This window comes from Salvia splendens, chromosome 9 (assembly GCF_004379255.2).
Source record: "Salvia splendens isolate huo1 chromosome 9, SspV2, whole genome shotgun sequence".
NCBI lineage: Eukaryota > Viridiplantae > Streptophyta > Magnoliopsida > Lamiales > Lamiaceae > Salvia > Salvia splendens.
Genome location: NC_056040.1, coordinates 27,069,812 through 27,095,189, shown reverse-complemented (window position 1 = coordinate 27,095,189; position 25,378 = coordinate 27,069,812). Strand labels below are relative to the sequence as shown.

The 25,378-nt window shown below is 38.7% G+C and overlaps 2 protein-coding genes and 1 pseudogene across 2 annotated transcripts; 2 read left to right on the top strand and 1 right to left on the bottom strand.

Annotated features, from left to right (window-relative positions):
- Positions 1–5,813: 5,813 nt before the first annotated feature.
- LOC121746740 (tudor domain-containing protein 3-like) lies at positions 5,814–9,764 on the top strand. Its single transcript, XM_042140665.1, has 6 exons — positions 5,814–6,138; positions 7,344–7,514; positions 7,866–8,118; positions 8,577–8,756; positions 8,966–9,234; positions 9,434–9,764. The coding sequence occupies exons 1-6, from the start codon at positions 5,902–5,904 to the stop codon at positions 9,590–9,592; spliced, it is 1,269 nt and encodes a 422-aa protein (XP_041996599.1). The 5' UTR covers positions 5,814–5,901; the 3' UTR covers positions 9,593–9,764.
- Positions 9,765–14,204: 4,440 nt separating this feature from the next.
- Positions 14,205–20,108, top strand: LOC121749366 (annotated as a pseudogene).
- Positions 20,109–20,131: 23 nt separating this feature from the next.
- Positions 20,132–21,830, bottom strand: LOC121746846 (probable receptor-like protein kinase At5g20050). Its single transcript, XM_042140787.1, has one exon. The coding sequence runs from the start codon at positions 21,711–21,713 to the stop codon at positions 20,358–20,360; it is 1,356 nt and encodes a 451-aa protein (XP_041996721.1). The 5' UTR covers positions 21,714–21,830; the 3' UTR covers positions 20,132–20,357.
- Positions 21,831–25,378: the final 3,548 nt, after the last annotated feature.

Sequence of the window (25,378 nt, the reverse complement as noted above, 5' to 3'; positions counted from 1 at the left end):
TAACACTTTCTACTACTTTTACAAAAGAAAATTTTACGAGAGGCTGACTTTTAATATTAAGATGAAAATTGCACAAGTAGTAAGGACTAAAGGCACTAGGACTTAGCCTTTTGAGTCGTTTTCTTCCTTCGTTCCACGAACCCGCCTCATTAATCAAGGCACCCCTTAATTAACCACTTTGAGCCCAAACACTCTTACCCATTCTTTGAAGCCTTAAAACCAAATTCAAAGTTTCATATCACATAAGGAAAGAGGGTCAAGGAGATAGAAGTTTATCAAGGGAAAAAAAAAGGGATAGCAATAGAATGAAAGAATTAAAGGGTAGCTAGGTTGATCAAGTTAGACAATCGGGTTGATCATTAAAAAAAATGAAGAAAAGATTTGAGAAAAAGAAAGGGCAGGAAATAGTTGTAACCTGACCCAGATAATCAAAAGTCAGAAAAGGAGCCGAAAGTTATAAGGCTAAAGGTCGAAGTTTGACCGAGAAGGAGCATCAAGAAGAGGAAGAAATAAATGTCCCAAATCTGATCCAGCGAGTTAGTCAAATCTTTGGCTTTTTTACTCATGTGATTTTTCTTTTAAAATTTATTTTTTGAACTTAGAACCCCTAGGACCCTACCCTAATACGTTACTACCCTTGAGCCCCGTTACAACCCAAAATATAGACCTTAAGGAACTATCTTGTGCAGTTCGATTCAAGGTATTAAATTTATGGCAACACTGAGTGAACAGTTTTAACATCTCTAGTGAGAAATGAGTGACTGAGTGAATCCAACAGTGGTTTTTAAATTGAGCAATCTTGACAAGCTGACACCTTGATCAAGCAAAGGCGAAAGAGAAAGAACACAGGCTACTGACAAATGGATTGGCCTCGACCTCGGGTATGATTGTTGATGCATATATGTAAATACGTGTTTTTATCTTTAAGTCTTGTTTTTCTTTTTGTTTTTTTTCTTTTACTTGTGAAATAAGTAAACCATGCCTGAAATTTGCCTTATCTTTTTCTTTTCTTTTTCTTTATACTTGAGGACAAGTATGTTTTAAGTGTGAGCAGTTTGATAAGGCACATTTCATGCATCGGTTTAAGGGTAAAATGTATGCTACTTGATCGGTTTATCGCGCAAAACAAGTGTTAAATGTGCAGAAATGCCACTTGACCAAGGCAGCAAGGCCGAACTGATCAAGCAAGTACAAAAGGTGATAAAAGGCCAACAATCGGGGGAGTTGATCAAGGGGGAGTGATCAAGCAGTTAGGCGGGGACCGCTGGCTTCTAGAAGAAGAACACGTGAGGAAATGAGCTGGATATGGCGCACCATTCTGTTATCAAGGACGACGTTCTAGAAGGGGACATGTGCTAGCTTATGAGACGCAAGGACGGAGCTGAGTCAGGAATCTGTTACTCAAAAGCATCGTCATTCTAGAAGAAAGGGCACGTAGCAATCAATGAGTTGCTCATTCTCAGCATGAGTGAATATTCCCTGTCAAGATCGTTATCCAGCTAGGGGCCGAATCGAGCTTATAAATAGAGGGTGTGTCATCACAAAGAGTGGATCCGATACTTTACTTTCCGTCTACTTTAGCTTAGCTTAGTTATCTAGTTTAGTTCAGCTCTCTAGTTTAGTTTAGTTCAGTTCTCTAGCTTAGTTTAGCTCTCCAAATAGCTTAGTTAAAAGGGAAACCGAAGGGAGCGCTGCAGAATACTCATTTCTGTTAGAATTATCTTAAGTCTCCCGCTGAGATTCATCTCAGTTTTTACCGCTTTCTTAGTTTCCGAAGTGTTAGCTTAGTTTAAATTTCACGCTGTACTCAGTTTTAGTTTAATCAAAGTTATTTTCGCTTTTAGTCCGCGCATTTACTTTTCCGCTATCACCTGCAATTCACTTGACCTAGTAGTTAAAGTTCTGTTGATCAAGCTAGCTAGTTTAATTCTGCCTAAAGTAAAAACAGTAGTTAAAACTCCCAAGTTAAAGCGTGGCAGCAGCCAACCCCCCTGTTCACTACTCACACACTCGACACACCAACTTCTCTGAGGGATCGACCCCGAACTTGCCGCTTTACTGTTAAAGTTGTGCAAAATTGGGAGTTTACAAATTACTTTGGTAAGGAAGGAAGAGCGGGAGCAAGACTGCAGTGATTAATTGGTAACGACATTTGCTAACTGATCCGACCGGTTCGGTTATCATTCCATATAACTTGATCCGCATTCTAATCGCATTTTCGTCTCTTTCCAAGCCCTTCCAGTGAGCTTGTCGTAACGCATTTTGACTATTCCACTCATGTGTAAGATTATTGGAATCCAAAGCCTGGTTTGATCGACTTATACATGTGATGAAAGATTTAATTTTGTGAAATTAAATAATATAGAATTGATTTGCGTTGCAGTAGATGATCGTGGTATGTTTTATTTTCCTAAACCTATTTCATGTGAGTGTAATGAATTAAAGTTTATCATAATAACATGATGTTATGAGATTAATTAGTGTGTGTTAATTAATCTCACATTGAAAAAGTGCATTCATTAAACTTGTACTCCATCCGTCCTAAGATAAGCGAAACACTTCTTTTGGGCACGGTATTTAAGGAATTAATATTTAAATAATTAAAGTGCAAAGAGTAAAGTATGATAGAAAGAAAAGTAGAGGAGTGAAGAGAGAATAAAGTAGATGGAGAATAAAGTAAGAGAGAGAATTTTTTACTAAAAGGGGAATTGTCTCACTTAGAGCATCATTAACACTGCGGTCCGGGCCGCACCTGGTCTCGGCCCGCAGCCTGGTGCGTTGGAGGGGGGCGGGACAGGTTTGGGCCGCTCTTGGGGACGAGCCAGCGGCCTGAGGCTGGGCCTGGTTGCGGTCTGGCCCGGCGTTATACACTCCTGGAACGGGCCGCAATTCAATTTTTTTTTAAATCAATTTTTTTTAGTTTTTGTATTGAATCTTCAGATTTGTTGTATTTTCGAGTTGAGGAGATGAATAGTTGACGGAAATGTAAGTAGAGAAAGAAGATGAAAAAGTGAAGAGGGGAAGAAGATGACTGCGTGGGAAGAGAGGAGGGGAAGAGGAGATTTGAGAAAATTTTAGGTTTAATATATTTAATGGGTTGTACTTTATTTCAATTTTATGTATTAAGTATTTGTTCAATTTTAATGGACTGACTTTTTAAATGTATTTTTTATAATTTTGAATTTCAATGTTTGTGATTTTCAATTTTCGAATGAATTATGAATTTCATGTGTTATAATTGCTCAACGTTTTCTATTTTTACGAGTAAAATAGTTTGTAGTTGTGAATGATGAAATTTAATAGTTGAGGCTTGGATGGGGCCTGTAGGGTTTTGTTAGGGTTTGTATATTAGAAATCACCTTTCGAGTGATTGAATACTGTAAAACTCTATATTTTATTTTCCAATGAATGCAACAGATTATTTTTGTCATAATGTTGTTATGTTTTACATTTAATGGATATTTATTGCATATTTAAATGTATAAGCTACGTAACCAATTCTAAGTCTTTGTTTTAGTAGACCGGTTGTGGGCGTCGTCCACTTTAAGGTAACACGGTCAGTTTTGAACAAAGAAAAATAAGAATTTCACAACCTAGATAGGCCAAGACTACCTATCGTGAAAGGTTGCAAATGTTAGTCCGCATATTTCTAAGCCTTACTGAAATAAGATGAGCACTGAATTGGATCTAACAGCAAGACGAGTCTTTATGCTATCTACTGAAAGTCGAGGTCTTGATAATTAATTTCTTAATCAATGTACGTTAGCATTGAGCATACAGTATTGATTATGCACTACTTTGACTTACCAAAAGGTGCGGGTTTTTCGTAACCTAAGAATCCGGGTATATTGGGTAGTGGTGATTAATATCTAGCGGTGCTAGGATTGCTATTATATTGAATCGAGCGCGAGGTGAGTCTCGTTTGATAACGTCCACAAGAGGAGTTAGAAATAAGGTTTTATTATTCAGAACCTAGCTAATTGGAGTTTGATTACTCTATGAATAATAAATAAGCGTTTCTTGCTAAGTCCACTCTTGAAGATAATAATATGTTAATTAATTAAGTCCATAGCAGACATTGATTAATCAATGGACGTTTCTATCTTAAGCACGGGAAATAAATGACAAACAAATAGAAACCCGGAATGCTTGTAATTTCCGATTTGGATGGGCACTGCAATATTACTTCTGTAGTGGCTGCTCGTAATATTCCAATATAAGCTTATATTAAATTGTGGGTTCAATTTAATTAGTAAAAAGCTAATTGGGGGAGGCCATATCCAAATTCTTCCATAGATCCCTGACTGGGCCCAATATGTGACTAAATATAAATAGGAGAATAAAGAAGACTGAAAATACACTTGTATTTTCTTACAAAATTTTCGTCCAGCTCCTATCCATCATAGGGGACGATTTTTGCTCTCCTCCGTGAGCAGTTTCCGTCTTCTTTATTCAAGTCCTAGTATTCTGGTGAGATCAGCCCACACTGATATCAGATTACAGTCCGGGAACCAGTCAGAAGATCTGTGGTTTAGTACTCAAGATCTTCACATGGAGAAGACGCGAGCCATCTTCGATTCTTCAGTGAATCAACGAGGTAAATTGGCTAACTCCACAGCAAACATGTTTTAGGTGTTAATTGCGCTAAAGCATGTTTAAATTCAAGTTATGAGCATGATACATGTGAGAATTACGCGAATAGAATTTGTCTAAATAATCTGCTAAATAGATCAGAATTATTATGTGATCCGTTTGAACGCACGCTTCCGCTGCCCAGCCCCTTCATATGGGAGTTGTGGCCTGGACCTGAAAATTAGGGGAATGATGACGTGGATGGGACTTGGGGCCTGATCCGGGCAATGGTTAATGACGCTCGTACAGTGGGACATCCTAAAAAATAATATGACTTGCTTATCTTGGGACGGAGGGAGTATTTAAGAGGCTAAATTATTACATGTAATAACTATAGGGCGCAATAAATGGGTTGTAAAGCCAACACGCACGCGTCGCCAAGCCAAGGCCGTGTGCCGCATGCCAAAGTTGTAGGCCTTGGGCTTGGATCCTAAATATTGATATTTGGGTGGTCTTTTGTCTATTTTTTGGGCCTGATCGTTGGGCTTAACGCATGGGCTTAATATGAGCCTAACTTAATATTTTTAGACCACAGAAATGAACCAAATTAACATAGTATTGGACATGTAGCCCAACACAAGGTGGCAAATAAGCATAAGTGGCTAGGGCTAGAAAGAGTACATCCTCTGTTAGAGGTGCCCACAGTTCCGGAACCGCTGGTTCCGGTTTTAGAAATTGTTGAACCAGAACCGAACTGCGGGGGTGTTTTGCGGTTACGATTCTGGTTAAAAAACCGCCGGTTTCGGTTTCGGTTTCGGTTCTGAATAGGCAGTTTTTCGGCATTTTTTTTACGGTTTTTCACGGTTCCGAACTGTCGGTTTTCGATGGTTTTTTGCTGTTCCGGCTCACGGTGTTCAGGTGATTTTTCACAGTTCCGGTTTGGAACCACCCGGAACTAGCGGTTCTGGTACGATTTCGGTTCGGAATTTTTTGAACCTGAACCGAACCACGGTTCTAAAATCGACCGTTTCGGTTCGGATAAATTCTCACGATTCCTGTTCGGAACCGTAACCGCCAGTTATGGTTTTGCGGTTAACAGCCGAAACCCTAAACCTTGGGCATCTCTATCCTCTATACATAAAAAATACTCTTTTTTAAAAAAATTGGATCATCTAAAGAAATTAATTTTATCTATTTTTCCACAAAAAATACCATTATTAAGCTCTGATAAAATGTGTACATCATCTGATTCAAGTTAATGCTTAAGTTGGAGAAGCCATATGTTTAGACGACGGCGTTGTAACTAACCATCTCCATCGTGCCTTGGTCATGGCGGCCGCCGCCGCTTCTTCTTCGCAGTCTCATCTTTCGGCAGCTCTCGCCGCCAGAGGCTGGTGTTTAAAAGATACTGACCGAATTCGAGAACTCATCACCGCATCTGCCGCCCTCGATTCAGTTGAATCAGAGCTTCTCAATATGGACTTGCGATCCTTTGGCGGAAAATGCTTACCGCAACCTTCTCTTCTCAGCAAAACCTCTCATCTTCAAGGTCCAATTGTGCTTCAGGTATATATTATTTCCCCACTAGTGTAGCTTTCTTAATTATGGAGTTATACAAAGTTGAGTCGGATTAATTTTTCTCTTTGTTGCAAATTGCAATGCCTGACTGGTAATGGGAATTGGAATGGGATTGGTAATATTATGGTAGCTTGATTAGGGATATGATTCCACACTTTTGGATAAGCCTTGCTCCTCACAAAATGAGGGGAATGGAACATATTCATGCTGTAAAATTTATGTTAGATTTGTATTTAAATCACGTCAAATTGATCGAAGAGATTCAAGTAGAAACTATTTATGGACTATTATAGTTCATGTAGTTTATTGAACTTCGAAGAGTGGATAGGGTGTGTGACCATATGAATGAGAAAGTTCCAACATTGAATGAACATAGAGATACAGAGAAGGTAGGAAATTGGATTTTCTCATGTATCCAGCTGAACCAAAATGATTTATAAAGCCTTCGCAACAGGTAATCAAGAGTAGTTTGGTAAATTTGCAAACGGGAAGTGCGTGCTGCCATAATTTGCGGTTTACATTTTATACAAATCAATAATAGCAGTGTCATGTTACTACATTTAGTTACTGTACCCTCTGAATCTAGTTAGACTCTTACAATTGTAGGCATAGTATTTGAAAACCAAAGGACAGGTACGGTTAAAAATGACATGATTGAATGTTTCTGGACTTTGATATATACAAGCATGCCCATTCATAAGTTATCAGTGCCAGTAAAGTTTTTTTAGTTGCAAATCAACATGTCTATATGTTGCTTGACTGTCTTTGGTTTTAGCTGTACCAGCTTCTAGCATTTGTCCTGATAAGGAGAATACATGAATGGCTGTTTCTCATGTTTCACCCAGCATGCACTAATCTAGCAGCATAAGGGCGCAAATACATATGGTCATTATTTTCTGTTATATGAGACTAGAACTGAATATGAAATTTTCTGGTTGAAATGATAAAAAATGATTTTGGACTAAACTGATGCATCTGGAATAATACAAGCCCCCATTTTATTTTTAAAATATACGACGGATCCAATTTGTCTTCCCTTATATTCACTAAAGCACTTCTCTCAAGCAAACTTGTTCAGTTGTTCTTATGCTTTATGCTGCCTAAAGTCCTGTTTTGATTCTGTGACTTTGTATTTGTTATGTTATGTACTCATGGACTATCTCACCCTTTATAGAATTGTCTCTATGGAACAGGTGTGCTCAAGCAGAGATATATCTCGGAGTAGTGTGGCTGAGGCTGCTTCAGAAAATTCAAACAACAGACGGCTGTTACTATTGAAGCTCACAGATGGACACAATGAAATAACTGCTGTAGAGTACTCACATGTACCGTCATTTCCTGATGATATTAGCCCTGGGACAAAGGTCTTGGCTCTTAAAACTTTTCTTATGCCAGTAGTTAGTCTGAGTCGTGTCATACCCAAGCTAACATGATTGAATTGCCATGAGATGAACTAATAAGATGACCTGCCTAGCCTTTGGGACTGCTTGTATTTATGTCTTTCAGGACAGCAGTTATACTTATACCTTTTAAACATACATGCTTAGCCTTGATGGGAGCATATCTTTCGAAAATATGCACATTTACTAAGATTGCGTTACATGTTGTCCATGTTCAATATGTTAGTTGGCTTGGCGCTGGATAGCCTGGACTATAATTCACTGATGCACCTTTTCGTAATATATTTGGTACTAACATTTTTGCTTGTGTTCCAGGTCAAGCTGCAGAATAAAGCTGATATGCGCAGTGGTATCTTGTGTTTGAACAAAAATGTAATTACTGTTTTAGGCGGCGTTGTTCAGTCTCTTTACGAAGAATGGCAGTTAAAGCGTAAGTACATGAATGTTTCTCGCTACAAGCTCAGGCCATCACAAGAAAATGCATCTAGCTATCCTCCACCATTCGAAAAGCTCCAGGTTCGAACCGGACGTGGCCCTTCATCTACTTCATACACTCCGTCTTCTGAAGGTATGCATTTTCCAGTAGATGCCACAGGTTCATGATCAAGTTGAACTTACTTTTCATGCAAAACACTATTTTACCCCATAAATTACATATGCCTTCACTGTAACAGTCAGAAAAAATGTCTTATCGATAAGAAATGGAACAATTGATTTAATAATAAGTGAAAGTATCATCATGAGTACAAGTTAACAAGTGGAGTATTCGATTTAATAATAAAACTAAAGATCAAGCTCATCTTCAATATTGAAATGAGTCTGAACCAAACTATGTATCAAGCTGGAGGGTTTTGATTCTCTCCATATATCCGATTTTAACAGATTCAGAAATTTAACTCCCTGGATGGAATGGAACCAGTTAAATATTCCTTTACTGCGATTTTTCTTGTTGAAGAGGAAGCCATTCAGCATGGCTTCCCATTGTTAAAAGCAAACTTATAATATTTTGGGTCGGATGGATTTCAGCGATATCCTCAAATGACCATCGGCAGAGTCTCGCTGCAAGAGGCGAGTGCTCCAATTTGCGCCAGAATGTCCAGCTCCAGAAAAATAATGAAACTAAAGATGGTTTAACTGATGGAGCAAAGCTGCTTCACTCAAATGAAGGAAATCCCGAGAAGGCAACTGCCTCAGAAAGACCAAAAGGTAAACTTATGGTAGCCTGTGGATCTTTGGTTGAACTTCTATAGTGGTGCATAATAAATTTCTGTTTTTGATTTCTCGGAGTATACTTATACGCACTCTAGTGTTATAGATCAACCCCAACATTACATTCCGTTAAAGTTTGAAATATGAATTTTCAGATAGTTAATTCTGGTACTTATACCACAGTAACTTGTTTGAATCTATTACAGTAGTGGCATCTGTACCTGTTCAAAATCAAGTAGCGGCTCAGAAACTTCTCCAGAAAACAAGTCAGCCTAGTTTTGGTGATCGCAATTCTAGATTTCAGAGGCGTAGGGGAAAGGATACAGAAGATGACTCGTCTTTGCTCACCCTTGATGAGTGGGAAAGGAGGAAAACAGGAGGCAATCTTCAGACAACACATGAGCACCACCACTACACTGAAGATGAAGAGCTTGCAAGACAGCTGCAGGAGCACTTTGATTTGGAGGAAAATAATGTAACTATTTCTTACCCTACAATATTTCATATGGAGTACACCATTCCAATTATCTCGATCGATGCATCAAACCTTATTTTTGTTTTCTGTTGTTATAGTCACCCTCTGCCTAGCAGGAGTGTTCCATGATCCCTATAATATGGATATAGATTCTTCAGTTTTTTTGCATTTTAACTCATATTCTGTGTCATACATTTAGGTACAAAATGATCCTCTTATGATGGATGCTAGAAGTATAAAGATGAGCATGTTCAGTTTCGAAAGAGATGATGCTGGAGCTTCTGGTCGAACTGAATTCAGGGGAAGAGGGAGGGGAAGAGGTAGGGGACGAGGGAGAGGAAGGGGAAGGAGATACTGAAGCACTGGTAAAGTTCAATCTATATTCATTGTTCAATTTCTTTACCTTTCTACTTAGTAGTTGTCCTTGACTGTGATTGGCAAATTCTTTAGGAAAAAAATCTATTGGAATTATGCATTTCTGTTTGCTTTACTGATTAGTTAACATTTCAAAGTTTGTTTTTGTTTTTAAACTCGTCAGCATACTTAATTTGCAAACCTGTTCAAACAATGTCTGGTTGCACAATTTGCTCATAGACATATCTAAATCAAAGGGTCCACTTCAATTCACCTCTCTCTCTCAACAAATTCCTTAACGAGTAAAGGACATCTTACCAAGATAGAAATGGAAAACAGCCAATCTGTCGTCGCTCGTTAGAGTGTTACACGTGTTAGGGTATGGCTTAAATATAATCAGACACAACGTGATAAAAACAAAAAAGAGTTGTTGAATATGTTGAAACTATGAACTCGAAGGTGATAAAACGAAAGGAACAAGGATTTACGTGGTTCGGTCTGAATATTTATGTCCACAAACTAAAAGAGATTTTGGCGTCTATACCGTGCGTGTATGTATTGTTGTGTGCCGTGTGTGTGCGCAGTGTGGTAGAGTAGTATGCGTACAATGTGTGTTGCGGGTGTGTGCAATGTGTGGTGGAGTATAAATACAATGCATGTTAACATTTGTTAAAACACATTGTATAATTGCGTATGTGTGAAGTGTTGTGCTACTCAATTCCGCTCGAATATTAGAATCACGATGAAATTTGGGAAGAATGTATCAAAATTAGGGCTCCACAATCACGAGCAATTGATCGCGACTCTAGCGACGAGCAGTTGAGCGCAAGACCTAGTTCATATAGCAGAATTGCGCCAAGGTGCGGTGTGATTTATGACGGAATTGATCAGGGAACATGATTTAGGAAAAATTCATCAAAATTACTGTGTAGGATGACGGAATTGAGAATTGCGATTGTTTTTATTGCAGATTCATACACTTTTTTCCCCAATATGCACATTCTTCGTATCGTGGAGTTGAGATTAGTTTCAATGGAGTTTAGTTTGTGAATGATGGAACGAATGTCGAGAAATAAAAACAAAGGATATTTGTGTAAAAAAATAGATTAATATGAGAGTATTTGGGTAAGAACATAGATTTGTCAGGTTCAAAATTGATGTAATCAGACCACGGAGATCAGAATATTTATCTATAATATGAGAGTTTATTATATCGGGCATGTCCTTAAACATAGGCTTTAAAGATAAATAAATTAAGCTACCAAATGATCAATAATACAGGATAAAGGGTGTCGAACGGGTAGCGGATAACGGGTTATTGTTGTAATTTTTAGGGTGCAATTTAAGTACACAAAACAAGTAATGAGACTTCTAATGGCGCCAAGAAATGAGACTTCTAATGGCGGATGGAGGGAGTAATATTAAATATATTTCTGCAAAAAATACATAAAATATAAATATCACAATCTTATGTTAGAGCATCCACAACCGTGCTCTTGCCAGCGGCACGGTTGTGGGCCCGGGCGGTACTATTCATGCCTGCTCTCTGGCAAGAGCACAACACCCACAACTGTGCTCTTCCGCAAGGACGAGCACAATTAATATAAAATTCAATTACACAAAAACATTTCCATAATATTAAAATTCATTTAAAACCCACAATAAATATTACAAATGACAAATAAAATTAAACATTGCATAATTAAAATCCTAAAAATTAAAAATTACATAATTAAAATCCTAAAAATTAAAAATTACATAATTAAAATCCTAAAAATTAAAAATGACACTACTCGTTGCCGAATTTCGCCCACATGTGGTTGATTAGGTCTTCTTGTAGTTGATTGTGGATTCGAGTATCGCGCATTGTGTGTCTTGTCTCGATCCTCTGGCCAACCGTCGTATGCTCGCCTCGGCGTAGGGGAGACCTCGCTGTTGAGCTTCCGGCTTCGTCCTCGTCGTAGAAGCTAGCCGCCCTCGGCCCTTCGTCGGCTATAATCATGTTGTGTAATATAATACACGTGAACATAATATGGGTGAAATCCATTTGAGATTTTGAGTGGGTGATGAATGTGTTGATAGTTTGTATGAGAATTATGAATGAGAGATGAATGAGAGATGATTTGATGTGATAAATGGATGATGAATGTGTGTATTTATAGATGATTTTGGGGAAAAAAAAATAAAAAAAAATCAAAAAAATTCAGAAAAAATGGGAAAAAAACGGCCATATTTTTGGGATTTGGAAAATATATTTTTTTTATTTTTTAGCATTATTTATAATTAAATACCGATTTTTAAAAAAAATAAATAAAAAAAAGTTTAAACACAACGGCTATGCCGTTGACGAATGGGAGCGCGCCACGTGTGCGTCCGCTGGCACGGACGTGCTCGATACATCGAGCAGCGCCGTGCCAGCGGCGCGGCTGCAGCGGCGGCGGTCCTGCGCCTTGCCAACGGCGCGGACGGCGGTGGCGTCTTTCGCCACCGCTGCGGATGCTCTTATGCGGTATTGTTTACTTTTCCGAATAATGATTCAAATTTTTTTCATTGGGAATAGTTACAAACGCCCCTTCTCATTCTATGCCATCAAAATATCATTCGACTAGTCATCTTTTATCTTATTTAGTAGCTCCATCTTCACAAATTTTATTATAAAAAATACTCCTTCTAACATATATTGTGTTGTCCAGTGACCAATTTAATCAATTGAAAAACCAAATAGGGATTACTTAAAAGTAAGATAACACGATCAATCCTGATTTATATTCTATCTTGAATAATTTATCACAATACTATAACATTTTGAATTTAGTCTCATTAAGGATAAGGCAAACAAAACAGTTAAATCAATAATAATAATAATAATAATAATAATAATAATAATAATAATAATAATAATGCTTTATGAATACTCCTTATTAGGCGTTAAAGAATAGGCATTATGCCACATAAATATTTTGTATTCTCGTGTATTAGCAGTAATCCAGTATATGTAAAATTTATTGGAACATGTGCCAGCTTAATTGATAGATGAGGTAGGCCCATTTGGTGAAGCCCAATTACTAGATAAGAATTCAATTGTCTCTATCATCTTCTCCGCATCAGATTTAGCTCGCAGCGAGCCAGAGACTTGGGGCAGGAGAGTTGGCACCGTGGGGTCGGCAGTTGAGGGAGGGTAGTATCCGGCGATTCTACGGCGACTGTGGAGGGGTAGGCCGACCCCACCTGGATTCGCCGCTGCATGAAATCCCAAAATTCATTCTAAAATGACAAACGTGTACATAAAATTGTTGTATTAGATGACTAGCATTGATGTTAAGTCCTGTCGAAAACTAAAGGTATAATACCATTTAATAATATAATACACAACTCAAATTATGCCAACGCGTTTGGTTACCCGTAACTGCGGGTTCAGAATATCTGATGCGGGTATCGGATTATCAGTATAATCATATAGGTCGGGATTGGGTAATATAATATTGAACTTTTCGGGTTCGGGTACCCGCGGGTACCCGTTTTGATACCCCTAGGTTAAATAAACTAATCTATAATTATCATAGCTACCAAACTATGCCTAAATTTCTACACAAATTTGTATTGATATTTTAATGTGATCGTGTTTACATCTTTAATAAACTGCGTTGATGAGTTAGTAAATTAGCGATTTAAGTCATAAAATTAGTAGTAAATAAGCATGAATAATGAGATGTAGAGTGGAAACGGAAGAACTGCTAAAGATATACTATAAGCTGGAAAACTTTTACTATTGTAATGCAATCATGAATAATGAGATGTAGAGTACTAAAAAAGTTATCAGGTATTAATTTTTTGATTGTAATGCAATAATTTTAAACATATCATAAAAATTTAAATAATTCATTTTTAGATAATACTATAAAAATTTAAATAATTTATTTTGAGATAATATATAAAGATTTAATAATACCATGAAAATTTTTGATCCTTAGAAAATCAAAACAAAAGTATATAAACATTTAAAAACCACAAGTTTGGTGCTCTAACACACTCTTCAAATCAAGCTAAATGGTCAAATACATCCCTTAAAGGATGAAGGATAAAATAGTAAAAATCAGGACTGAATTTGAAAATTATAGAACTTTTTAACTGAAAATGTGATCTTGTAAATGTTGAATACGCAAACCCATTCTCGGAGTACTAGTTTTATACTCCTCCTTCAGCAAAATGTTGTTCTTGTTTGGCTCGACGCAGATTTTAACAAATGTGAAGAAAAGTGAGTGGGAAAAGTTAGTGGAATATAGGTCCCACATTTATATATTAGTTTTATAATAGAACGTGAATGTAAAGTGGAAAGTAGAGTTCATTTATCGAAAATAGGAAAAAAATAAAATGGACAATAATTCATGGATAAAACAAAATTGGATAAGATTTCACCACGAATGGAGTGGTTCACTCTACCTAAAATGGTTGATCGATTTAAAGAGAGATAAAAAGAAAGATAAATCTAAACTTTGATAGTGGCGTATTAAAAAGTAAGAAAATGTATAAAAACGAAGTCGTTAGTGAGACGTAACGGCGGAAGACGACGTCCAAATTTAAAAAAAGATTGGTCGAATTGCACACGGCGCCATAACATGACTTCTCTAAATCACTCCGCCTTTCTCCGCCACGGCTACGCTAACCCCGCCCCTCTGCCTCCGCCGCAAACGGCTGTAATTGCAAAATTCTCATTTCGATCGCGGTACTCCGCTATTCGATCAGCTGCTGAATTTTCCTCGCACTCTCTGCTCCCACTATTTCAACACCTACTATTTCCTACGATCAATTGAAGGTAATCCAAATATCGATCATTTGTGCTTGAGTTGGTAGTTATGAGGAGTGCATATGATCTGATACATCGTGTTTGTTTTGACGATAGGATACAAGTGCGGATTTATCGGAGAAAATTGAGCTCGGATTTGGCCCCAACGGCCTCGGAATTCTCTCCATATCGGATGTATGGAGTGATTTTCTGTTTTTGTTTCAATTTACTGAATTTTATGGAGTATCAACTCTCTCTCCCTCTCTCGCGCCATTTAGTGTCTTCTTCTTCTACACAAAAAGGCCTTCCACATATATGAAATCAACGAGTTTTATTTTGATTGTGGAATTGAATAATCGGATTTGTTGTTTGTTTGTTTTGTTAGGATCTCTGACTGGGAAAAATTATGGTGTCAAACTATTTGGATTTCAGTTATTAACATTTTTGAAAATTCATACACTGACTATACAGAAAGAGTAATTGTTTATATTGCACTGCTTACCATGTTCATGAAAACTAAGATATAATCCTACTAGCTTAATAGTTGCAACATGTAAACAAAATGCACGCAGTTGCTCTGAAATATCAACTTCGTAACTGGATTTGGTTCCATTTGTGTAGGTGCCTGGTTATCAATTACTGCGTTGAAATCTTCTATGCCTTGCGCCTAGGTATGCATTCTACATGATTTCCGCCAATGTGATGGACCCTTGATTTTCATCAGTCAACTGTAAATTCAATTTTTCATGTTCTCTTCCTCTCACCTTGTCATAATTTTGAATCAGATTAGCTGGCCTCCCGGAAGATTTTAAGCTGCAACTTGAAGATCCTAACAGTAGGTATGTCAATCCTTCTTCTCATTATCCTTCTATCATTCTATGTCTTCAGTTACTCACCTTGGGATCACCCTCCTAGCTTTAGTTCAGTTTGCTTATGTTTTCCATGTTTGTTTGTATTCAGCTTTTAAAATGTTATTAACTTTGAATCTTGAGGAGGAGTATATGCAGGTACAATTTTGGATGGAGTCATGGAAAAGAAAAACTTGAGTCCGGAAAACCAGGTAATTGGGTCCTTGAAATATAGATTAGCGGGCATTAGCAACTTTTTGTCCTTGTATACAACTTCGGTTCTCATTCCAATAGTCATATTATCAGTTTCACTTGCACTTTCTAACCTTCTATGTTGCTATTTCGTAACACTTTTTGAGTTGTGTGAGTTTGATTATATTTAACAGATACGATGAAAGGCTCCTTCAATGCCAATCCATTACTTGATGTCCCCACAAATGACCAATCACTTGTTCAAAGGTAATAACTTCTGCTACTACTTTTGTCAGCAGTAGCAGAAATATGATATTATCGTGAATATTGGATAATGTATAGCTTAATAGAATATGCCTGCGATTTTGGGCTGTCCTTTTTTTATTAGTATAATAAATACTAGTATTTACCTGTTTTAATATGAAGACTAAAGTATCTGTCACTGTTCATTTGGTTGGCTGGAACCTGTCAATTATCAGTAGGAAAATTAAACTCGAAACTATACATGCTATATAAATTTGCATGTCACCTATGTTGACATTTGCGAAAAATGAAATTTCTGTACTTGGTTGAGAATTTTAATCTGATCTATTTCTCATAGAAGATAAAGGCCATTTAAAAGGTCCACTTATTTTTTAATATTGGAGAATACTATACTCTCTGAATTCTGATTGTTTTGATGATCTTTTCCTAATAGGTATCCTTCTTACTGTGGACCAAATATATGGCCTCATGATGTATTGCCAGCTTGAACTAGGTATGTGCTGGGAACTAGCTACTCTGAACCTGTCTAGTAAATTGTTTTCATATTCTCTACCGTAATTGCAGTCAGGGGTGGTGTAACTTGTTGGGTGTTTGTAATTTATTTATCAAACCTTTTTCTTGGAAAACTTGTGACAATATATATAGTATGCAACTCAGAAACTGTTTTCCACATCCTTAGTTTGCTGCTGAATTTAATGTGAGACTTCAAACTTTGTTTCATATATGTTTGCATTTTAATTTATTTTCTGTTCCAACATATTCTTCATTATTTATCATGCCTATCGTACCATATGTTCGCATGCTGAGATATTAGCAAACGCTTAAGGTGCTTCCGCCTATTGCTCCGTAACATTTTTCCTTCTCTTTGTAAATCTTCATTGGTCTGGATCTGGATACCTGACTTCTTCTTTTTTCTACCTCTACCACATGTAGCCTTTAAACCTCTCGGAAAGTTGATACTAGATGTTGGATTACTGTTGGCACACCATTGCGATCAATATAGTAAGTTCTTCATCTTTTGATTTTGTTTACTTGCTATGTCTTTTCTCCAGTGTCAATTTCATTTACTTTGGGATGTACAGTGTATGATCGCTATAAATACTGAATGCATGATGTAACTAGTGTGCATTGTGCTGCATGATACATTTAATAAATGCAATTTGTTAATATCAATTTTAATTGGTTGCTTTTGAGACTTAAAAACAGGGACCTTAATTATTCTAGTTTAAAACTTTGTCCCATTCCATCTATTGCATGCTTATAATATAGGGTTCGAAAAAAAAATCTGGCTATTGTTTGGCAAAATATTTTCCAAAGCCCCTAGTCTAACTAATGAAAAAGGAGAAAACTGTTCTGTATCCCTAGATATGGAATGAAGATGCAACTGATTATTGAAGGATGCCTATATTTTAAAATGGCTTTGAAATTTGATGCTGTTCATTTTTTAGTACTAGCTGTTATAACTTATAACAAGGCAAACATAATTTGAATGCAGTAAAACTGTTAAGCTAACACATTACTACCATAAGAGTGTTTTGTGTCCTTACTCTTTCCAGTAGCGGATCCCTTTGCTGCTGAAGGCCGGGATTTTTGCATTTGCTGTGATATATTAGCTTTCGTATCTAACCTATTGCTTCTTGATCTGTACTTCTCCAGAGTCAAATGAGTTGAAAATGCATGAAAATGGAAGTCTGCAGCAAATACTTCTTCGGTCTCAGTGCCATAAAGGCCGTCTCCTATATTATTTCCCATCCCATCAGTGGTACATTTCTTTCCTTGCAAACGTTATGTGTAGCTAGCTATCATTCCCAGGATCATTGCATTTTTTAAAAATGATTATACGATGCCTCCAAATATATGAATTCCCTCTACTGTGACAAAACCTCTCACCTCACTGCAAATATTGGGACGTTAGATTTTTTAGTATCTTGTTATATTGTGAAGTAATACTAGTTAAAATATACAATCAACTAACAAACCGAGGCAATAACAAACTGATTCAATAATAACCCTTTTCTATGGTTGAACATTTTCATAATACTTTTTACAGCCACAGTAAAAAAAAGTTGAATTCTTTTTAATTTGACAACTATTGAACTCCCATTTGCAAGGATCACTGTGATATGCATTGTGCAGGGAGACATTAGTGCAACAATTACTTATAAATTATAATTATATTGTGATAATGATAGAGTAATGGAGAGTTATTACAAGGAGAGGTTACAAGATGGTGGAGGTAGTTTGGCGGAGTTACTATTAATTGTATTATGATCATATTCATTTCCCTTGTCTTTTTATTAGTCTTTTGAGAGTCCTATATATAGGTCATTTGAGGTTTGAGAGGAATGTTTAGTAATTTGCTAGTTTGACATTTTCTATTTCAGTTTATTGTGTTCTGTTCTCCATCTATTTTCATACCAGCCTTCCTCGCAACTTTTCTCTAACATGGTCATTTTTAATAATAGATATCAAAGACAGTTTTTCTCTTAAATATTGGTCATTCATGAATAGCTTTGTTGCAGCACTTCTGTTGTAGATGATGGTGGTGAATCTATGTCATCATGGTGTGGATGGCATACAGATCATGGTTCCCTTACAGGTATCTAAATTTTAGATCTTGTATTACCATCACCGTATCTTCATATAGATGAGGCTATTACGATAATGATGTTTAATGTATAAAAAGCAGAATTTTATTCTTCTTTTTTGCATCATTGATTGTATCTCTCTTTGGTTTGTCACACATATTATTTCTCTCCTTTTGTTTTTTTTCCTTCCCTTTGTTTTGTACCCTAATAAGAGTGTATAAAGTCTCTGATTAGTAGAAAACACATGTTCCCTTTGAGAAATTTCTACTAGTTTGTCTTACTTTAGTTTGACTAATGGATGCTGGCATCCCTTATGCATGCCTTACTAGTGCAATTTTCACGAGAGATTCTGTGGAAATATCTTGTCCTGACAGCACTGCTGGCCTTTATGTAAAAACACGTTCAGGTCAAATAGTCAAAGTATATATCTTTCTGCTCATTGTAATAGTAGTATAAAGGCTTGGTTGTGTTTTATGCGCTCAAATATTACATTTAAACGATTGATTTCGTAATGTGCAATTCTTGAAAGTTCAACCTGTTTTCCTCCTTACTTTTCACTACATTGTGACCGGATACCAATAAAATTTATAGATCTTATGCCCCAATTCTTTGCCCATATCCCTTCGTACGGTGTTTGTCTTAAGACATGCTTCGATTTTGTCATCATCTGTGCTTTTACTGATATATGTGGTGTATGGGGAAGATGAAATTGCCTACCAAATAGGTGAAACGACTGAGATAGTGTCGGGAGGTCAACTTTGTGCAACACCACATTGTGTTCGGGTAATCTGGCTGTTTAAATCTCTCTTCTATCATGAAAGCGCTGTTAATCTCACATAGTGGCTGTTTAATGCTAGTTATGATGTTATTACTATCTTTTAACCATTTTTTGATATTTAGGCACCAAAAGGTGAGGTGGCATCTGGTGTTGAACGTTCTACATTTGCATTATTTATGCAGCCTAACTGGTACTTATTTGCTTATTCACAAATCTCTCCATCTCTATGTTTTTGGTTCTAAATCAACCATAACAGAATCTGATTATCAAGTCATTAAACAATGAATCAGTATGCTGCAAACTCTCTTCGGTATAGAGGGACTAAGATTTATGAAGCTGGGCATTTTATAGTTTGCTGATAAAATGATGTGAGCAACATAGGCTAACTTCAAAAACCTGTATCTTTTGGAAGTAGTTGGCATAGTTATAACTGCGCAAAACGAATATTTGCATGTAGGATTCCTTCCGATTATAACATAAGTTGAACAGATTTAGATCATTTGTCATCATACATTGGAAATGTATGGATGAAATGTACTGTTGCGTGCAATTCTTATCGATGATTTTTTATGTTCAGGGACGAAAAGCTTCTTTTTCTGGAGCTGGTGAATACACATGAGGTGAGTCAGTTTGATTTGTATCAGCATGCCATGACAATAACATGTGATGAATCTATATATAAATTAGGGATATTAATTTGATTATACATATATTTTCAAATATTTATGGTGTGGTGTTGGTAATTTCTTACAGTTTATCATGCCAAATGGATCTATTTCTTTTGGAGATTACACCGAAAAAGTGCTGGACAAGTATTACGACCTCAATACATAAAACTGAATGTTTCATTCAATATTGTGAAATAGAAAAGTCACAAGTTTTAATTTATCTTGCATAATTTCAAACTGTTGACGCTCCATTTCTTTTAAATCAATAGTTTAACATTCCCTATAAATATTCATCTTAAATAACTATTGTGCGGATTGTTAGAATTTAGTTTCCTATTTGTAAATTTGTATATTTAATTTGGCAAAATGTACATTCTAGCCATTTCCATCAAGTCTAAATACAGAATGTGTGCAGCTACAAATTTGTAAATCCATCATTTCTGTATTTCACATTTGATTAAAGAGTCGGAGTGCAAGTTACAGAAGTGTAATAAAGTTCTTTTATTGTCAAGTATGGCCTAATCTAATCTAATCTAATCTAATCTTGGGACACTACCAAAAAATTGAATAAATCGACCTCAAATGTATGATTCTAGTTGCAGTCTTGTTGCAACAAAAAATGGTCTACCTATACAAACAGTTTCCGGCTCAACGTCCCGACAGCGTGGAGAAGGCCATCGAGGGAGCCACGGACAAGGGGCTATCGCGCACCACCACAGCTCTTGGCTTTCGACGCTTGTCCATTCTACCATTTCCATCATCGTCATCCTCTTCATCAATCGACAAGAGATCCACGACAAGCATCTGCGTGTCGGGCGCATCCTCCACCGGCCTCCGCCCTTCCAGCATCTCAACCACCTCCGCCATGGTCGGCCTCGTCCTCGGCTTCTCCTGTATGCACCACAGCGCCACTCCAACCATCCGTCTCAGCTCGGCCTCATCGACATCGGCCTCCTTCAACCTATCATCCACAACCTCCATCAACTTCCCCTCTTTCAACTTTTCCACCACAATCCTCGGAAAGAACTGAAACTTTTTTTTGGAGTGATGCCCCTTGTCAAGCTCAGTGATGCACCTCCTTCCCCCAATCATCTCCAACACCACCATTCCGTAGCTGTAAACATCGCATTTTTCTGAAACACCGTTTTCCAGCAGCCATTCCGGCGCCATGTAGCCTCTCGTGCCGCGGATCGTCGTCACAACACGGCTCTCATCCCTCCCCTTGAGCTTCGACAGTCCGAAATCGGAAACTAGGGCGCGGAAATCGCCGTCGAGCAATATGTTTTCCGGCTTCACATCCAAATGCAGGACGCATGATCGGCAATCGTGGTGGAGATAATTTAGGGCTTTTGCTACATCTAACGCGATTCTGCATCTCAGATCCCAGGGCAAGCAGCCGCTTCTCTGATTAGGTTTAATTTTGGGGAAAATCCAATTGTCTAGGGATCCGTTGAAGACGAATTCGTAAACGAGGAAGCGAGGGCTGCCACCGGAGGCAATGCAATAGCCGAGGAGGCGAGCTAGGTTTAGGTGCTGGACGCTGGCGATGGCGGCAACCTCGGCTTTGAACTCCTTCTCGGCGCGCTCCTCGCCGTCGATTCGCTTGACGGCGACGGCGGTGCCGTCGGAGAGGATGCCTTTGAAGACGGAGCCGGATCCGCCGCGGCCGAGGAGGGAGCGGAAGCCGTCGGTGGCCTCCTCGAGCTCGCGGTGGCGGAACTTGGTGGGGACGCCGGCGACTTTGCGGAGGAAGCTGTACTCGATCCGCAGCTCGCGGCCTTGGAAGCTGATCTGGTGCTCGAGCTGCTTGCGGCGGGTGTTGTAGCGGATGCGGAGGACGACAATGGCGGCGACGGATAGGATGGCGGCGAGGGCGGCGCCGCAGATGAGGTAGAAGGATTCGGAGAGTTTGAGGGAGAGGCGGGCGATGATGATGGAGGTTATGAGGAGTAAAATTATGGCGATGGAGATTAAGATTGATCTTGTGTCCTCCTCCATTTGCATGTTGGATGGATCAAAATCAAAATCAAAATCAAAATCAATTGGAGGAAGTAGTTGTTGTTTTGATGTTCATCATCATCACTGCTTTGACAGCCATTTATTTCTTCTTTTTAAAATTATGCAAAGACTTTTTCTCATTTACCGAATACTAACTCACTCAATTTTATGTCGCTAAGAGCATCCGCAACGCGGTGCCGTCGCCGTTCCTATGCCGTTCCGGAGGAACGGTTTCGCGGCGGCACGCGTTGCAGCGTGCGTTCCGTCGCCATTCCGTGCCGCCACCGTTCCCATGCCGTGCCGCGTTTCGTTCCTCCGGAACGCGGAACGAAACGTTCCGCCACGCGCCGAGGCGACGTGGCGGACTCCCATTCGACGCGTGAAGCCCACTCGCTGCCCCGCGAGTGGGCTTCGTCCCGATGACGCAATAATTCATTTTTTTTTTTAAAAATTCGAATTTAATAAAAAAAAAATAAAATTTTTTTTTATTAACGGTAATGAGACCGTTAATTTTATAGCCGTTTTTTTTTTTTTTTTTTTTATTTACTCTATAAATACTCCTATTTCATACTCATTTCAATCACAAACACACATCTATTTCTCTCTATTTCCACCCCAATTTTCATCTCAAATCAACTCTATTTTCCTTCTCCCAAATTTAATCAAACTAATGGATCCTTATGAACAAATGCGTCAAATATTGGAACAATCACTTGAAGAAGATCGACGACGGGAGGCGGAAGAAGCCGCTCCGCCCCAACGTCGCTCCCGTACGTACATCCATCGTAACCGGGAGGAAGCCGCCGCAAGGTTAGTACGCGACTACTTCTGCGATAACCCGGTTTGGGGAGATACGTACTTCCGTCGCCGTTTCCGCATGGGGAAACCGTTATTTCTCCACATCGTGAATACTTTGGCAGCCCGGGAAGAGTTCTTCCAGGAAGGGTTCGACGCGGTCGGACGTCCCAGCCACACGACGCTGCAGAAATGTACTGCAGCAATCCGCCAGCTTGCGACTGGACAAACGGCCGACATGTTCGACGAATACCTCCACATCGGAGATAGCACTGGGCGAATGTGCTTGCTCAAATTCTGCAAAGGCATCCGGGCAGCCTTCACCGACGAATTTCTCCGGAGGCCAAGCACGGCCGATTGTCAGTTCCTTCTCGACCTTCACGAAACAGTGCACGGATTCCCAGGGATGCTCGGCAGCGTCGATTGCATGCACTGGCAATGGAAGAATTGCCCGGTGGCGTGGAAGGGGTCCTACACGAGCGGCCACAAAGGTACCCACCCAACCGTTATACTCGAGGCTGTTGCCGACTACCGCCTTTGGATCTGGCACGCGTACTTCGGGGTCCCCGGGTCGAACAACGACGTAAACGTGCTCAACCAGTCCGACCTCTTGACCGAAGTTTCGGATGGTAAAGCGCCGGCCATCAACTTCGTCGCCAACAATCGGCTTTATAAAATGGGGTACTATCTCGCCGATGGCATCTACCCGAAGTGGCCTACCTTCGTGAAGACGTGCAGTGGGTCTGCGAACCCAAAGCAGGCTCTTTTTGCGCAGAAGCAGGAGGCTGCTCGCAAGGATGTGGAGAGGGCGTTCGGGGTTCTCCAAGCGCGCTTCAACATCATCAAAGCCCCGGCTCGTACGTGGTTCATGGAGAACATGGTCGACATCATGTATACGTGCATAATCTTGCACAACATGATTGTCCAAGACGAAGGACCCGAGGCGGGAAATTGGTTCGACCCCGAATCCCCCGGAAGCTCAACCGCAAGTAGTCCGCCTCGAAGTGGAGCGCATCCGTCTATACAAGAACGGTTATCCATTCGTGCAAGGACACGCGACTCTAGCGCCCACACCCAACTCCAACATGATCTAATTGAGCACATTTGGGCAAACTTTGGCGGATGAAATTATTAAAATTGTGTACTTTTATTTTTTTATGATTTTAATTGTGTGCTTTTTATTTTTTTAAGTTTAAGTTGTAACTTTGTTTTAATGTTGTGTGTTTTTTAATAAAATGTGTTTGTTTTTTTAATTGAATTGAGTTGAAATTAAAAAAAAATGAAATTGAATGAATAGTAATTTAAGGAACGGTTAAGGAACGGTTAAGGAACGAGGGTTGCAGGTTCCGTTCCTTAGTTAAGGAATGGAGTAAAAAAGTACAGTGGGGCCCTCAAATAGTGGTTTAAGGAACGGTTTAGGAACGGTATAGGAACAGCGTTGTGGATGGCCTAACTACCAAGTCTTTCTGGATAAATAACGAGTGAATTACTCCACATAAATAGTCATTCGATTTTCTGAGGTTTGATCTTTTGTGATCTTTGAACTTTCAAAATATTATAAATAATTATTGCATTATGATTTTATTATTAATTATTGCATTATGATGTTTACTCATTTTTAACACTTTGCTTATTTTTTATATATATATTTTTTTGGATTGAAATGCCTAAATTCACATTTTTTACTTTGTTTTCATCCACTCGACTACACAATATTCTGCCAACTCTGACACAATTTAATTTATATTTTCCTTCTCTCATTATTTAACACTGAAAGAGGGGGATCCGGAGGAGATCCTATCCGGTGCCTAATACACAGCATATCCTGCTGTGTCTCAAAACGCAGGAAATTAGGAACCAAGAGCATCATCAGTGGGGCACCCTGAAGCCCGTCCTATGCACCGCCACGTCAGCATTTTATCCTACTACCCTTTCACCTGCAATGGGGTACCTATAAGCCGCCGTAAAGGCTGCCTTATAGGTTTCACTATTGTTTTATTAATTAATTTAAATGTTTTCAAATATGTCAATGCAAAATAATTAAAAACGCCCTGTAGAGTTGGAGACGGCTCCATGTCAGACAGACCGTACGAATCCGTACTGAATTTGGGATCGTACGGCGTGTTGGAGTCGAACGGCCGATATTCGTCAGGGTCTGTACCCGGCCAACGTGCACCACCCCCAAACATCGGACTTGGGTATTCACCGGAATCCATTTTATAGTGTAATTTGTGCGTGGAAAAGTGAATGGAAAGGTTACAAATAAAGGTGGGGTAGGGGTATTTATATAAATAAATTTTTCGAAATAAAAAAATAAAAAAAAAACAAAAACAAAAACGCGTTGCATCGTCCGCGCCATCGTCCGCTTCGCCCACAGTGGGCGGACGATGCATCGGGCATCATTCGCGCACCCACAGTGGGCGGACGATGGCGCGCCCGAGGCATCGGGCGGCCTATCGTCTGCCCCATTGCGGATGCTCTAAACGACGGCAGGTATGCTTTTTTCCTTTTCATTTTCTTTACTTGTAATTAAAATTTTAAAGTCTTTTTCTGGTTTTGAAAATAATGCTATCTGTTCTTTAATGTTTTTATACTCGTTTCTGTATTTTTTTTTTGTAAATTCAGCAATTCATATTTAGGAATGATGATCATTAATTAAAAGTTGAAAAAAGGGAATGAAAAATGTAAAGAAAAGGAAAAGAAAATAGATATGGAAGTAGAGAGAACATACCTGCTGTCGTTTAGTTCCTAATTTCTTGCGTTTTGAGGCACAGCAGGATCTGCTGTGTATTAGGCACAGCGGAGTATTCCTCCGATCCTAAGAGATATGGTAGAAACAACTTGCAAAGTAATCAAAAATGTTTTGTGGAATACCG